The 15,416-nt window shown below is 46.5% G+C and overlaps 1 protein-coding gene across 3 annotated transcripts in view; it reads right to left on the bottom strand.

Annotated features, from left to right (window-relative positions):
• Positions 1–219: 219 nt before the first annotated feature.
• The window catches only part of LOC147093710 (uncharacterized), a 28,086-nt gene continuing 12,889 nt past the window's right edge, over positions 220–15,416 (bottom strand). For 2 of the 3 annotated variants that reach the window (XR_015074721.1, XR_015074720.1), the window contains one exon: positions 2,844–3,255. Coding sequence is in view for 1 of the 3 variants with exons in the window: in XM_085974353.1 (XP_085830479.1) it covers positions 915–2,144 (1,230 nt within the window). In the remaining 2 variants the exon portion in view is untranslated. Of the gene's footprint in view, positions 2,254–2,843; positions 3,256–15,416 lie in introns of those variants that run through there. The other variant, XM_085974353.1, reaches the window with a different exon arrangement.

The raw sequence follows: 15,416 nt of genomic DNA, 5'->3' as shown, positions 1-15,416 counted from the left end.
CTGGGAGTGTTTGATGGGGCAGTGTAGAGGGAGCTTTACTCTGTATCTAATCAGTGCTGTACCTGCCCTGGGAGTGTTTGATGGGACAGTGTAGAGGGAGCTTTATTCTGTATCTAACCCGTGCTGTACCTGCCCTGGGAGTGTTTGATGGGACAGTGTAGAGGGAGCTTTACTCTGTATCTAACCCGTGCTGTACCTGCCCTGGGAGTGTTTGATGGGACAGTGTAGAGGGAGCTTTACTCTGTATCTTACCCGTGCTGTACCTACCCTGGGAGTGTTTGATGGGACAGTGTAGAGGGAGCTTTACTCTGTATCTAACCCGTGCTTTACCTGCCCTGGGAGTGTTTGATGTTGATTCCAGGTGCTGAGAATTTTAAAATGTTCCATTCCCCCACAATGACTTCCAGAAACTCGATTGTAATAAAACACAAAGTAACAGAAGCTTCTCTCCTGGACACAGATATTGAAAGGACAGGGAATGTCTGTAACAAGTCATCAATTGGCTCTCGTCTTATCTTAGAAACAAGGACTCAATCGATTGTATGTATCAAACGAAGCTGATTTATTTGTACAGAATATTAAAATGCAGCTCAGTCATTGGGGTTTTAACATCCACAAAATATAAGATGGTCACTAATAAATCCAGGAGGGAATTCAGGAGAAACTTGGTTACCCAGAGAGTGGTGAGAATGTGGAACTCGCTACCACAGGGAGTGGTTGAGGCTAAAAGTATAGATGCATTTAAGGGGGAGCCACATGAGGGTGAAAGGGAGGCTAGAGCAGTTGGGCCAGATGGCCTGTTTCTGTGCTGCACCTTCTATGTAATACCATGAAAGGTCAAATGAAGGGAATCATCAGCTCAACAGGCTGACAGATTAACTAGCAGTACAACATTTATAAAACATTTTCCACATTCACGTTGCCCCAGCTGCCGGCAGGGCAGAGTGAACTCGCTGGTGTCTCAGCAGGTCAGAAGACTGAGTGAATCTCTTCCCACACACAGAGCAGGTGAACGGCCTCTCCCCGGTGTGAAGACGCTGGTGTCTCAGCAGGTGAGATGACCGAGTGAATCTCTTCTCACACATGGAGCAGGTGAACGGCTTCTCCCCCGTGTGAACTCGCTGGTGAGTCAGCAGGTCAGATGACTGAGTGAATCCCTTACCACACACGGAGCAGGTGAATGGCCTCTCCCCAGTGTGAACTCGCTGGTGAGTCAGCAGGTGGGATGACTGAGTGAATCCCTTCCCACACATGTAGCAGGTGAACGGCCTCTCCCCCGTGTGAACTCGCTGGTGAGTCAGCAGGTAGGATGACTGAGTGAATCCCTTACCACACACGGAGCAGGTGAATGGCCTCTCCCCGGTGTGAACTCGCTGGTGAGTCAGCAGGTGGGATGAGTGAGTGAATCCCTTCCCACACATGGAGCAGGTGAACGGCCTCTCCCTGGTGTGAACTCGCTGGTGAGCCAGCAGGTCGGATGACCGAGTGAATCCCTTCCCGCACACAGAGCAGGTGAACGGCTTCTCTCTGGTGTGAACTCGCTGGTGTCTCAGCAGGTCGGATGACCGAGTGAATCCTTTCCCACACACGGAGCAGGTGAATGGCCTCTCCCCGGTGTGAAGATGGTGGTGTGCCTTCAGCTCTTGGGAACTATTAAAGCTCCTCCCACAGTCACAACATTTAAAGGGTCGCTCATCAGTGTGAACAAGCTGGTGTCTCAGCAGATGGTTGGACCGAGAGAATCGCTTCCCACACACGGAGCAGGGAAACAGCCCCTCTCCAGTGTCAGCACGCTGGTGATTCATCAGATTCCCAGGACTTTTGAAGCTCTTCCCACAGTCATAACATTGAAACGGTCTCTCATCAGTGTGAACATGCTGGTGTCTCAACAGGTGGGATGACTGAGTGAATCCCTTCCCACACACGGAGCAGGTGAACGGACTGTCCCCGGTGTAACTGTGCCGACGAACCTCCGACACAGATGTGGAACTGAATCCCATCCTGTTGTCCCCACCTTTACCCAGTTTCTCCCCGGTGTGACGGTGCACGTGTCTCGCCAGGTCAGGCGATCGGCTGAATCCAAGTCCACACATGGAACACGTGTGCGGTTTGTCCGCGCTGTGATCGCTGCTCTCTCCTTCCATGTGAAAAGGCCAATGATATTCAGGTCCTGATGAATCGAGCGACTCTGTCTGACCCGGACATGATTTTTGGTCTGAGCTTCCTGTCTGTAAATGCTCTACTTCTAAAACCCTGTAAAAAGAGTGTAGAAAGAGTAAGAGGGAGAATGTTGCCTCATGTCGCCCTTTCCCAGCCCAGGGGCAGTGAAGCTGATTTTCAGGCCCCAGCTGCTGCACAAGTTGGTTAGCCTACCATCAGTAGTTGGGAAAACGCTAAAGAGTCTATTATAAAGATTGTGATAACAGGACACTTAGAAAACATCAACGGGATTAGACAAAGTCAGCACAGATTTATGAAAGGGAAATAGTGTTTGACCAACCTACTGGAGCCTTTTGAGGATGTCACTGGTAGAATAGATAAGGGAGAACCAGTGGATGTGGCGTATTTGGATTTTCAGAAGGCCTTTGATAAAGTCCCACATAAGAGGTTAGTGTGCAAAATTAAGGCAATAGGATTGGGGGTGATATACTGGCATGGATTGAAAATTGGTTGACAGACAGGAAACAGAGAGTAGGAATAAATGGGTCTTTTTCGGGGTGTCAGGCAGTGACTAGTGGGATACCGCAGGGATCAGTGCTTGGGCCCCAGCTATTCACAATATATATCAATGATTTGGATGAGGGAACCAAATGTAATATTTCCAAGTTTGCTGATGACACGAAACTAGGTGGGATTGTGATTTTTGAGGAGGATGCAAAGAGGCTTCAAGGTAATTTAGACAAGCTGAGTGAGTGGGCAAATATCAAATCAAATCAACTTTTATTGTCATTGTTAGTGCACAAGTGCAGTACAACGAAATGTAGGCTTGCGGCTCCCGAGAGTGTACAATTTGGATTAGGACACTTAAACATTTCAACATACATTTGTACATATATATTAGCATAAATATGGCCATAATAAAGTGCATCGGCAGGTGTGCAGGCTTTAGTGTTTATTTGTGGAGTTCAGTAGGATGACAGCCCTGGGAAAGAAGCTGTTCCTAAATCTGGTCGTACGGGTGCGAATGCATCTGTAGCGTCTTCCAGATGGTAGGAGGCAGATGCAGTATAATGTGAATAAATGTGAAGTTATCCACTTCAGTAGGAAAAACAGAAAGGCAGAATATTATTTAAATGGTGATAGATTGGGAAATGTTGATGTACAAAGGGACCTGGGTGTCCTTGTACACCAGTCACTGAAAGCAAACATGCAGGTGCAGCAAGCAGTTAGGAAGGCAAATGGTATGTTGGCCTTCATTGCAAGAGGATTTGAGTACAGGAGCAAGGATGTCTTACTACAGTTGTACAGGGCCTTGGTGAGACCACACCTGGAGTACTGTGTGCAGTTTTGGTCTCCTGACCTAAGAAATGATATACTTGCCATAGAGGGAGAGCAGCGAAGGTTCACCAGACTGATTCCTGGGATGGCAGGACTGTCGTATGAGGAGAGATTGAGTTGACTAGGCCTGTATTCACTAGAGTTTAGAAGAATGAGAGAGGATCTCATTGGAACATATAAAATTCTGACAGGGCTAGACAGACTGGATGCAGGGAGGATGTTTCCCCTGGCTGGGGGGGTGGTCTAGAACGAGGGGTCACAATCTCAGAATACGGGGTAGGACATTTAGGACTGAGATGAGGAGAAATTTCTTCACTCAGAGGGTGGTGAACCTTTGGAATTCTCTACCACAGAAGGCTGTGGAGGCCAAGTCACTGAATATATTTAAGAAGGAAATGGATAGATTTCTAGACACAAAAGGCATCAAGGGGTATGGGGAGAGAGCGGGAATATGGTATTGAGATAGAGGAACAGCCCGGATCATATTGAATGGCCTACTCCTGCTCCTATTTTTCTATGTTTCTCTGCACTGCAGCCAATGCAAGTATATCCTTCCCTAAATATGGAGACCAAAACTGTACGCAGTACTCCAGGTGTGGTCTCACCAGCACCCTGTAAAGTTGCATCAAAACTTCCCTACTTTTATACTCCATACCCCTTGCAATAAAGGCAATTCCATTTGCTTTCCAAATTACTTGCTGTACCTGCATGCTAACTTTCAGAAGTTAGCATGCAGAAGCAACAATAAGGAGGCACATTCATAGGACAGAAACATAGAAGATAGGAGTAGGCCATTTTGCCCCTCGAGCATGCTCCGCCATTCAATGAGATCATGGCTGATCATCCAAATTCAGTACCCTGTCCCTGCCTTCTCCCCATATCCCTTGATCCCTTTAGCCTTAAGAAATATATCAAACTCCTTCTTGAATATATTTAATGAATTGGCCTCCACTGCCTTCTGTGGTAGAGAATTCCACAGGTTCACCACTCTCTGGGTGAAGAAATTCCTCCTCATCTCTGTCCTAAATGGCTTACCCCTTATCCTCAGACTGTGACACCTGGTTCTGGACTCCCAACCATCGGGAACATCCTTCCTACATCTAGTCTGTCTAGTCCTCTTAGAATTTTATAAGTTTCAATGAGATCCCCTCTCATTCTTCTAAACTCCATCGAGTATAAGCCCAATCGACCCAATCTCTCCTCATATATCATTCCTGCCATCCCAGATATCAGTCTGGTAAATCTTCGCTGCACTCCCTCCATGGCAAGAACATCCTTCCTCAGATAAGGCGACCAAAACTGCACACAATACTCAAGATGTGGTCTCACCAAGGCCCTGTACAACTGCAGCAAGACATCCTTGTTCCTTTACTCGAACCCTCTCGCTACGAAGGCCAACATACCATTTGCCTTCTTAACCGCCTGCTGCACCTGCATGCTTACCTTCAGCGACTGGTGCACAAGGACACCCAGGTCTTGTTGCACTTCCCCTTCTCCCAATCTATTACCGTTCAGATAATAATCTGCCTTCCTGTTTTTGCCACCAAGTGGATAACCTCGCATTTATTCACGTTATATTGCATCTGCCATGCTTCTGCCCAATCACCCAACCTGTCCAAATCATACTGGAGTTTCTCGGCATCCTCCTCACAGCACACACGCCCACCCAGCTTTGTGTCGTCAGCAAACTTGGAGATATTACATCTAGTTCCCTCGTCTAGATCATTTATATATATTGTGAATAGCTGGGGTCCCAGGACCGATCCCTGCGGTACTCCACCGGTCGCTGCCTGCCATTCGGAAAAAGACCCGTTTTTTCCAACTCTTTGCTTCCTGTCTGCCAACCAGTTCTCTATCCAAGTCAGTACCTTGCCCCCAATCCCATGTGTTTTAACTTTGCACGCTAATCTCTTATGCGGGACCTTATGGAAAGCCTTCTGAAAGTCCAAATACACCACATCCACTTATCTCCCTTACCTATTCTACCAGTTACAGTCAGGGTAGACAGTCAGGCTGATGGGATGAAATCTGGGTGGAGAACTGTTTGTACAATCAGTTTCAAAATTCTCATCCTGGTGCAAATCCCTCCATGGCCTCACCCCCCTCCCCATCTCTATCTCCTCCAGCCACCCCCCCCCACCAAAGAGATCTCTGCGCTCCTCCAATTCTGCCCTCTTGAGCATCCCTGATTTTTAATCGCTCCACCATTGGCCGCTGTGCCTTCAGCTGCCTGGGCCCCGAGCTCTGGAATTCCCTCCCTAAACCTCTCCGCCTCTCTTTCTTCCTTTAAGATGCTCCTTAAAACCCACCTCTGTGACCAAGCTTTTGGCCATCTCCCCTAATATCTCCTTATGTGGCTCGGTGTCAAATTTTTTGTCTTCTCATACTCCTATGAAGCACCTTGTGACGTTTTACTATTTTAAAGGCGCAATATAAATACTACTTGTTGGTGTAGATTTCTGTATTGTGAACCTGTCCATTTTTAGAGACTTCAGGCTTTCTTGAACAGTCTCTCTGTTTTCTGAAGATGAAGTTTAATTCCATTTCCCCCCCCCACAGTTTCCACATGTACGCTGATGACACCCAGCTCTACATCACTACCACTTCTCTCAACCCCTCCACTGTCTCTGAATGGTCAGACTGCTTGTCCGACATCCGGTTCTGGATTAGCAGAAATGTTCTCCAATTAAATATCGAAGACCGAAGCTATTGACGTATGATATGATATGATTGGGATTACGGAAACATGGCTCCAGGGTGACCAGGGCTGGGAACTCAACATCCAGGGGTATTCAATATTGAGGAAAGACAGGCAAAAAGGAAAAGGAGGTGGGGTAGCATTGCTGGTTAAAGAGGAGATTAACACAACAGTAAGGAAGGATATTAGCTCTGATGATGTGCAATCTGTATGGGTAGAACTGAGAAATACCAAGGGACAGAAAACATTAGTGGGAGTTGTATACAGACCCCCAAACAGTAATGTGGAGGTTGGGAATGGCATTAAAAGGGAAATTAGAGACACGTGCAATAAGGGCACAGCAGTTATCATGGGTGACTTTAATCTACATATAGATTGGGCTAAACAAATTAGTAACAATACTGTGGAGGAGGAATTCCTGGAGTGTATACAGGATGGTTTCCTGGACCAATATGTCAAGGAACCAACTAGAGATCAGGCCATCTTAGACTGGGTATTATGTAATGAGAAAGGAATAATTAACAATCTTGTTGTGCGAGGCCCCTTGGGGCATAGCGATCATAATATGATCGAATTCTTCATTAAGATGGAGAGTGAAGTAGTTGACTCAGAGTCCTGAATTTAAATAAAGGAAATTATAATGGTCTGAGGAGCGAGTTGGGTAGGATTGATTGGGGAATGCCACTCAAAGGGTTGACGGTGGATAGGCAATGGCAAACATTTAAAGATCGCATGGATGAACTGCAGAATTTGTTCATCCCTGTTTGGTATAAAAATAAAACAAAAAAGGTGAATCAACCGTGGCTAACAAAGGAAATTAGGGATAGCATAAGATCCAAGGAGAGGAGATATAAATTGGCCAGAAAAAGCAGCAAACCTGAGGATTGGGAGCAGTTTAGGATTCAGCAAAGGAATTAATTAAGAGGGGGAAATAGAGTATGAGAGTAAGCTTTCATGGAACATAAAAACGGACTTTAAAAGCTTCTATAGATATGTGAAGAGAAAAAGATTGGTGAAGTCAAGCATAGGTACCTTGCAGTCAGAATCAGGGGAATTTATAATGGGGAACAAAGAAATGGCAGACCAATTAAATATATACTTTGGTTCTGTCTTCACAAAGGAGGACACAAATAACCTCCCAGAGATGTCGGGGAACATAGGGTCTAATGAGAGGGAGGAATTGAAAGAAATCAGTATTTGTAGGGAAATGGTGTTAGGGAAATTGACGGGATTGAAGGCCGATAAATCCCCAGGGCCTGATAATCTACATCCTAGGGTACTTAAGGAAGTGGCCCTAGAAATTGTAGATGCATTGCTGGTCATCTTCCAAAATCCAAAAACAGTTCCCATGGATTGGAGGGTAGCTAATGTTACCCCACTATTCAAAAAAGGTGGTAGAGAGAAAACGGGGAATTATAAACCGGTAAGCCTGACATCGGTAGTGGGGAAAATGCTAGAGTCCATTATAAAAGATGTAATAGCAGAGCACTTGGAAAACGGTGACAGGATCGGACAAAGTCAACATGGATTTACAAAAGGTAAATGGTGCTTGACTAATCTACTGGAATTTTTAGAGGATGTAACTGGTAAAATAGATAATGGAGAACCAGTGGATGTGGTGTATTTGGACTTTCAGAAGGCTTTCGATAAGGTCCCGCATAAGAAATTAGCGTGCAAAGTTAAGGCACATGGGATTGGGGGCAAGGTATTGACTTGGATAGAGAACTGGTTGGCAGACAGGAAGCAAAGAGTTGGAATAAACTGGTCTTTTTCTGAGTGGCAGGCAGTGACTAGTGGGGTGCCGCAGGGGTCGGTCCGAGGACCCCAGCTGTTCACAATATATATTAATGATCTAGACGAGAGAACTAGAGGTAATATCTCCAAGTTTGCAGACGACACAAAGCTGGGTGGGCGTGTCTGCTGTGAGGAGGATGCCGAGAAACTCCAGTATGATTTGGACAGGTTGGGTGATTGGGCAGAAGCATGGCAGATGCAATATAACGTGGATAAATGCGAGGTTATCCACTTTGGTGTCAAAAACAGGAAGGCAGATTATTATCTGAATGGCAATAGATTGGGAGAAGGGGAAGTGCAACGAGACCTGGGTGTCCTTGTGCACCAGTCGCTGAAGGTAAGCATGAAGGTGTAGCAGGCGGCTAAGAAGGCAAATGGCATGTTGGCCTTTGTAGCGAGAGGGTTCGAGTACAGGAACAAGGATGTCTTGCTGCAGTTGTACAGGGCCTTGGTGAGACCACACCTTGAGTATTGTGTGCAGTTTTGGTCGCTTTATCTGAGGAAGGATGTTCTTGCCATGGAGGGAGAGCAGCGAAGATTCACCAGGCTGATACCTGGGATGGCAGGAATGACGTATGAGAGATTGGGTCGACTGGGCTTATACTCGCTGGAGTTTAGAAGAATGAGAGGGGATCTCATTGAAACTTATAAAATTCTAACAGGACTAGACAGACTAGATGTAGGAAGGATGATCCCGATGTCGGGGAGTCCAGAACCAGGGGTCACAGTCTAAGGATAAGGGGTAAGCCATTTAGGACAGAGATGAGGAGGAATTTCTTCACCCAGAGAGTGGTGAACCTGTGGAATTCTCTACCACAGAAGGCAGTGGAGGCCAATTCATTAAATATATTCAAGAAGGAGATAGATATAGTTCTTAAAGCTAAAGGGATCAAGGAATATGGGGAGAAAGCAGGGACCGGGTACTGAATTTGGATGATCAGCCATGATCTTATTAAATGGCGGAGCAGGCTCGAGGGGCCGAATGGCCGACTCCTGCTCCTATCTTCTATGTTTCGGTCCCCGCCACAAACTCCGCTCCCTGGCCACTGACTCCATCCATCTCCCGAACAATGGGTGACCACCAGAAGGAAAAGGAGGACCAGGCAAGTAGTGCAGGAGTCCCCCCGAGTGCATCTCGCTCTGGTGAGGGCGATGGTTCCTCTGGGGAGTACAGCCAGAGCCAAGTTATCGGCACTAAGGGTGGCTCAGCTGTACCGGAGTGGGGGGAAATCAGGAAAAGCAATAGCGATAGGGGATTCGATAGTTAGGGGAACAGACTGGTGTTTCTGCGGTCGCAGATGTGACTCTAGGATGGTATGATGCCTCCCTGGTGCCAGGCTCAAAGATGTCACTGAACGGCTGCCGGACAGGTGAACAGTCAGAGGTCGCGGCCCATATCTGTACCGACGACATAGGCAGAAAGAGGAATGAGGTCCTGCAGGCAGATTTTAGGGAGCTAGGAGAGAGAGATTAAAAAGCAGGACCTCAAAAAGGCAGTAATCTCCGGATTACTCCTGGTGCCAGGTGTGAGTGAGGATAGAAACAGGAGGATAGAGCAGATGAATGCGTGGCTGGAGAGATGGTGCAGGAGGGAGGGATTTAGATTCCTGGGACATTGGGACCGGTTCTGATGGAGGTGGGACCTGTACAGGTCAGACGGGTGTAAGATTCGCGAAATTTTCATTAAATAATCACGCAGGAAAATAGGGTTAATAAAACAGCTTTATTGACCAAAGAAGCTTATACAGAGAAACCTTTGATAAAAGGGCACACAAAAATGGCCGCCAGACCTCGTGACCAGCTTCTGGGACCATTTGAATTTCTGTTACTGCAAGCCAGACAGGCTTGTGGATTGAGGGCATTAAAAGCCGGCGAAAACCAGTTTCGGGAAGCTGAAACTCATGGAACTGAGCATAAATATTGATTAGATTATAAGTACAGGACAGATTTGGGTGGCAGGATGAGACCCATCAAGAAATGAGCGGACAATTGAACGAACGCTTAAACCCATTACACTGTACAAAGAGAAGCCGTTTAACAGCCATCCAGGGCAATCTCCAGACCGATCAATATACAAACCAAGTTACGGTGACAAAGCAAAGACATTATCGGCCCAGGAAGGCCAGTTAAGCTATCACCGACTCCCGTTATGAAGACAAAACACCCCTGCAGAGAGTTCTGCCCGCCAAAATTATTACAAAGACAGGACTATGATTTGGCGGGAGATAAGAATGTTCCAAAAAAGTATAACTGTGAATTGAGTAAAGTCCAAGGACGCTTGGGGACAGACTCTTCGGTTAAACGGCACTTCGGTTCGGAACGTGTTCAGTGTTCGGCCAGGCAAGGCCCGGCCACGACGAGAAGAATTCGGCTTGGAAGCCAGCTCGGCTAGGAAAGGCCCAGCCACGACAGGAAGAAGACGAGGGAGGCCCGGGTACTTTTGTCGGGAGATCATCGACGACCCAGGCCGGAGAAGAAGACACTCAGGTCCCGGAGCCCAGGATCCAGTTCTTCAACATCACATCGGTAACGGATTCATCCGTGTGCATCCAGTTCTTAAAAATCACATCGGAAACGGATCCATCCGTGGCGAGCGCTCACCAAGGCTGTGCCGGCTGCCTACATCGCAGGAGAACCAAGAGGAAAACAAGCTGCGCCAGAAGCTTCCAAACCCACGTGACGACGGAAAGCTGTGTCGAAAGGCTGCAAAGCCCTTTTCGCAATTCTTAAAGTGGTGAGCATGATCCCGCGTCCCTCAAATCGAAACTTAGTTAGGTTTAGGGGAGGGGGTTAAGGGTAATTGTAATGTGTTGCCCCTTTCACGATGTGCCATGTGTTCCCCATTTCTATAGAGTTAAGTTTATAGATGTGTGCATGCTTGTAGTTGCTTTAATCTGTACATATGACATGTATTTTATAATGCTGCAAACTGTTCAATAAAGGCATCCATTTCGTGCTATTCGACCTGGTCTATTGAGTTTTTCTGCACTACAGCTCCCTGCATCTAAGTCCAAGGTCTAGAAACTTAGGGGCGAGTGGGTCGAACCACTCACGGGTAATTATTGCAAGAAGCCTGGCAGGAGACCAGAGCAAGCAAGAGAAACCCCCTACACAGGTTACACCTCAACAGAGCCGGGACCAATATCCTCACTGGGGGGTTTGCTGGTGCTGTTGGGGAAGGTTTAAACCAATTGAGCAGGGGGATGGCCACCAGGATGGCTATGATAAATTGACCCTTCGTGTTAGGGGGATTAAATACGTGGGGTTACGGGGATAGGGTGGGATATGTGTTGGTGTAGGGGTTACAGGGATCGGGTGGGATATGTGTCGGTGCAGGCCCGATGGGCCGAAATGGCCTCTATCTGCACTGTGGGGTTTCTGTGATTCTGTGATGTAGCATTAGCCAGGACAAACATGGTGCACAAAAGAGTGGGAGATACAAAGAGCACTAGAGTAAGAAATAGTACGGTATTAGGTGGGATCAGTCTAAGAAAATACTGTGGCAGAGCCACCAAGAGACTCTTGCAGTAATGTATATAATTGCTTTTAACAGGGGTTCGTTACCTTTAATTGTTTGCTTTGTATAAATAGCGCAGGTTCGGTAAAATGTCGATCCAGCGCGATGACGTCATCACGCAGGTCAAGTGACGTTCCCAATGGCGGGAAACGTGATGACATCAGAGGGGGGAGGCGGTCTCTCTCTGTCCTCGTGGAACCAGTTTGAGTACAGACCTGTTTAGAGTTTCTCCTGCGTTTTTGTTTGAAACTTTTACCAGTTTGCATTAAACCTCATTTGGTTAGCTGATAGTCTCGATCTCAGTACTTTCGTTAGGAATTTGACAATTCCTACAATACAAGAATTTTACAGTGCATGTATTTAAACGCACAAAGTGTGGTAAGTAAGGTTGGTGAGCTGCAGGCACTAATTGCCACATGGGAATGTGATGTGCTGATAACAGAGACCTGGCTCAAAAAAGGGCAGGATTAGGTATTAAAAATTCCTGGATATCAGGTGTTCAGGAAAGATAGGGAAGGAAAGAAAGGTTGTGGTGGTGTGGCAGTATTGATTAAAGGAGTATATTATAGTGCTCCTTGAAAAAGCCTCCTTGAAAAAGTGCAGCAACCCCACCGACACCTGGGAATCCCTGGCCCAAGATTGCACAAAGTGGAGGAGAAGCATCCGGGAAGGCGCCGAACACTGAGTCTCTTCACCGGGAGCAAGTAGAAGCCAAGCACAGGCAGCGCACGTCAACCCAAGCACCCCACCCACCCGCCCCTTCAACCACCGTCTGCCCCACCTGTGACAGAGACTGTAGGTCCCACATTGGACTCATCAGTCACCGAGAACTCATTTTTAATGTGGAAACAAGTCATCCTCGGTTCCGAGGGACTGCCTAAGAAGGAAGAAGGAGAATATTACAGTGCTGGAGAGAGAGGATGTCCTGGAGAGATCAAGGACAGAATCTATTTGGTTTGAGTTAAGAAACAATAGAGGTGCCATTACACTACTACGTGTATTCTATAGGCTACCGACTAGTGGGGACAATATGGAGGAGCACATTTGCAGGGAAATTGCAGAGAGATGCAAGAACAATAGAATAGTGATAATGGGGTACTTCAATTATCCTAATATAGACTGGGATAGTAATAGTGTAAAGGGCAGACAGTGGGAAGAATTTCTGAAGTGTGTTCAGGAGAACCTTCTTGATCAGTACGTTTCCGGACCAACGAGGAAGGAGGCATTGCTGGATCTGGTTCTGGGGAATGAGGTGCGTCAGGTGAATCAAGTTTCAGTAGGGGAATATTTAGGGAAGAGTGATCATAATATCATAAGGTTTAGGTTAGCTCTGGAAAAGGACAGGGAGCAATCTAGAGTCAAAATACTTAACTGCAAGGGGGCCAATTTCAGTGGGATGAGAACAGAGCTGGCCCGGGTAAATTGGAATCTATGATTGGCAGGCAAAACTGTAATCGAACAATGGGCTGCCTTTAAAGATGAGATGGTTCAGGTACAGTCGCGGTACATTCCCACGAGGGGGCAAGGTAGGGCAAATAAAACCAGAGCTCCCTGGATGACAAAAGACATAGAGAGTAAGAAAGCAGAAAAAAGGGGGCGTATGACAGATGTCAGGTTGAGAATACATAGAAACATAGAAGATAGGAGCAGGAGTAGGCCATTCGGCCCTTCGAGCCTGCTCCGCCATTCAATGAGATCATGGCTGATCATTCAAATTCAGTACCCTGTCCCTGCCTTCTCCCCATATCCCTTGATCCCTTAAGCCTTAAGAAATATATCCAACTCTTTCTTGAATATATTTTATGAACTGGCCTCCACCGCCCTCTGTGGCAGAGAATTCCACAGGTTCACCACTCTCTGGGTGAAGAAATTCCTCCTCATTTCAGTCCTAAATGTCCTACCCCTTATCCTTAGACTATGACCCCTGGTTCTGGACTCCCCGACCATCGGGAACATCCTTCCAGCATCTAGTCTGTCTAGGCCTGACAGAATTTTAGAGGTTTCGATGAGATCCCCTCTCAATCTTCTAAACTCCAGTGAGTATAAGCCCAATCGACACAATCTCTCCTCATACGTCATTCCTGCCATCCCAGGTATCAGCCTGGTGAATCTCCGCTGCACTCCTTCCATGGCAAGAACGTCCTTCCTCAGATGAGGCGACCAATACTGCACACAATACTCAAGGTGCGGTCTCACCAAGGCCCTGTACAACTGTAGCAAAACATCCTTGTGCCTGTACTCGAACCCTCTTGCTATGAAGGCCAACATACCATTTGCCTTCTTAACCGTCTGCTGCACCTGCATGCTTACCTTCAGCGACTGGTGCACAAGAACACCCAGGTCTCTTTGCACTTCCCCTTCTCCCAATCTATTGCCATTCAAATAATAATGTGCCTTCCTGTTTTTGCCACCAAAGTGGATAACCTCACATTTATCCACATTACAGTGCATTTGCCATGTTTCTGCTCAATCACCTAACCTGTCCAAATCGTACTGGAGTTTCATGACATCCTCCTCGCAGCATACCCTCCAACCCAGCTTTGTGTCGTCTGCAAATTTGGAGATATTACATCCAATTCCCTCGTCCAGATCATTAATATATATTGTGAACAGCTGGGGTCCTAGGACCGATCGGTACCCCACTAGTCACTGCCTGCCACTTGGAAAACGACCCGTTTATTCCAACTCTTTGCTTTCTGTCCGCCAACCAGTTCTCTATCCAAGTCAATACCTTGCCCCCAATCCCATGTGCCTTAATTTTGCACGCTAATCTCTTATGCGGGACCTTATCGAAAGCCTTCTGAAAGTCCAAATACACCACATCCACTGGTTCTCCCTTATCTATTTTACCAGTTACATCCTCAAAAGATTCCAGTAGATTAGTCAAGCATGATTTACCTTTTGTAAATCCATGTTGACTTTGTTCGATCCTGTCACTGCTTTCCAAGTGCTCTGCTATTACATCTTTTATCATGGACTCTAACATTTCCCCCACTACCGATGTCAGGCTTACCGGTCTATAATTCCCCGCTTTTTCTCTGCCACCTTTTTTGAATAGTGGGGTAACATTATCTACCCTCCAATCCATGGGTACTGTTCCAGAGTCTATCGAGTTCTGGAAGATGACCAGCATTGCATCTACTATTTCTAGGGCCACTTCCTTAAGTACCCTGGGATGTAGATTATCAGGCCCTGGGGATATATCGGCCTTCAGTTCCATCAATTTTCCTAACACCATTTCCCTACAAATACTGATTTCTTTCAGTTCCACCCTTTCATCAGACCCTATGTTCCCCGGTATTTCTGGCAGGTTATTTGTGTCCTCCTTTGTGAAGACAGAACCAAAATATGTATTTAGTTGGTCTGCCATTTCTTTGTTCCCCATTATAAATTCCCCCGATTCTGACTGCTAGGGACCTACGCTTGACTTCACCAATCTTTCACTCTTCACATATCTATAAAAGCTTTTACAGTCAGTTTTTATGTTCCCAGCAAGCTTACTCTCATATTCTATTTTCCCTTTCTTAATTAATCCCTTTGTCCTCCTTTGTTGAATCCTGAACTGCTCCCAATCCTCAGGATTATTGCTTTTTCTGGCCAATTTGTATGTCCTCTCCTTGGATCTTATGCTATCCCTAATTTCCCTTGTTACCCACGGTTGAGTCACCTTTATTGTTTTATTTTTATGCCAAACTGGGATGAACAACTTCGGTAGTTCATCCATTCGGTCTTTGAATGTTTGCCATTGCCTATCCACCATCAACCCTTTGAGTGCCATTCCCCAATCAATCCTACCCAACTCGCTCCTCAGACCATCGTAGTTTCCTTTATTTAAATTGAGGACCCTTGTTTCTGAGTCAACTACTTCATTCTCCATCTTAATGAAGAATTCGATCATATTATGATCAC

This window comes from Somniosus microcephalus, unplaced genomic scaffold (assembly GCF_052327205.1).
Source record: "Somniosus microcephalus isolate GS21.2 unplaced genomic scaffold, FLI_Smic_1.0 unresolved_chr1, whole genome shotgun sequence".
In the NCBI taxonomy this organism is placed as follows: Eukaryota; Metazoa; Chordata; class Chondrichthyes; order Squaliformes; family Somniosidae; genus Somniosus; species Somniosus microcephalus.
The sequence above is the reverse complement of the archived record's forward strand: the minus strand, read 5'-3'. Positions and strand labels throughout refer to the sequence as shown.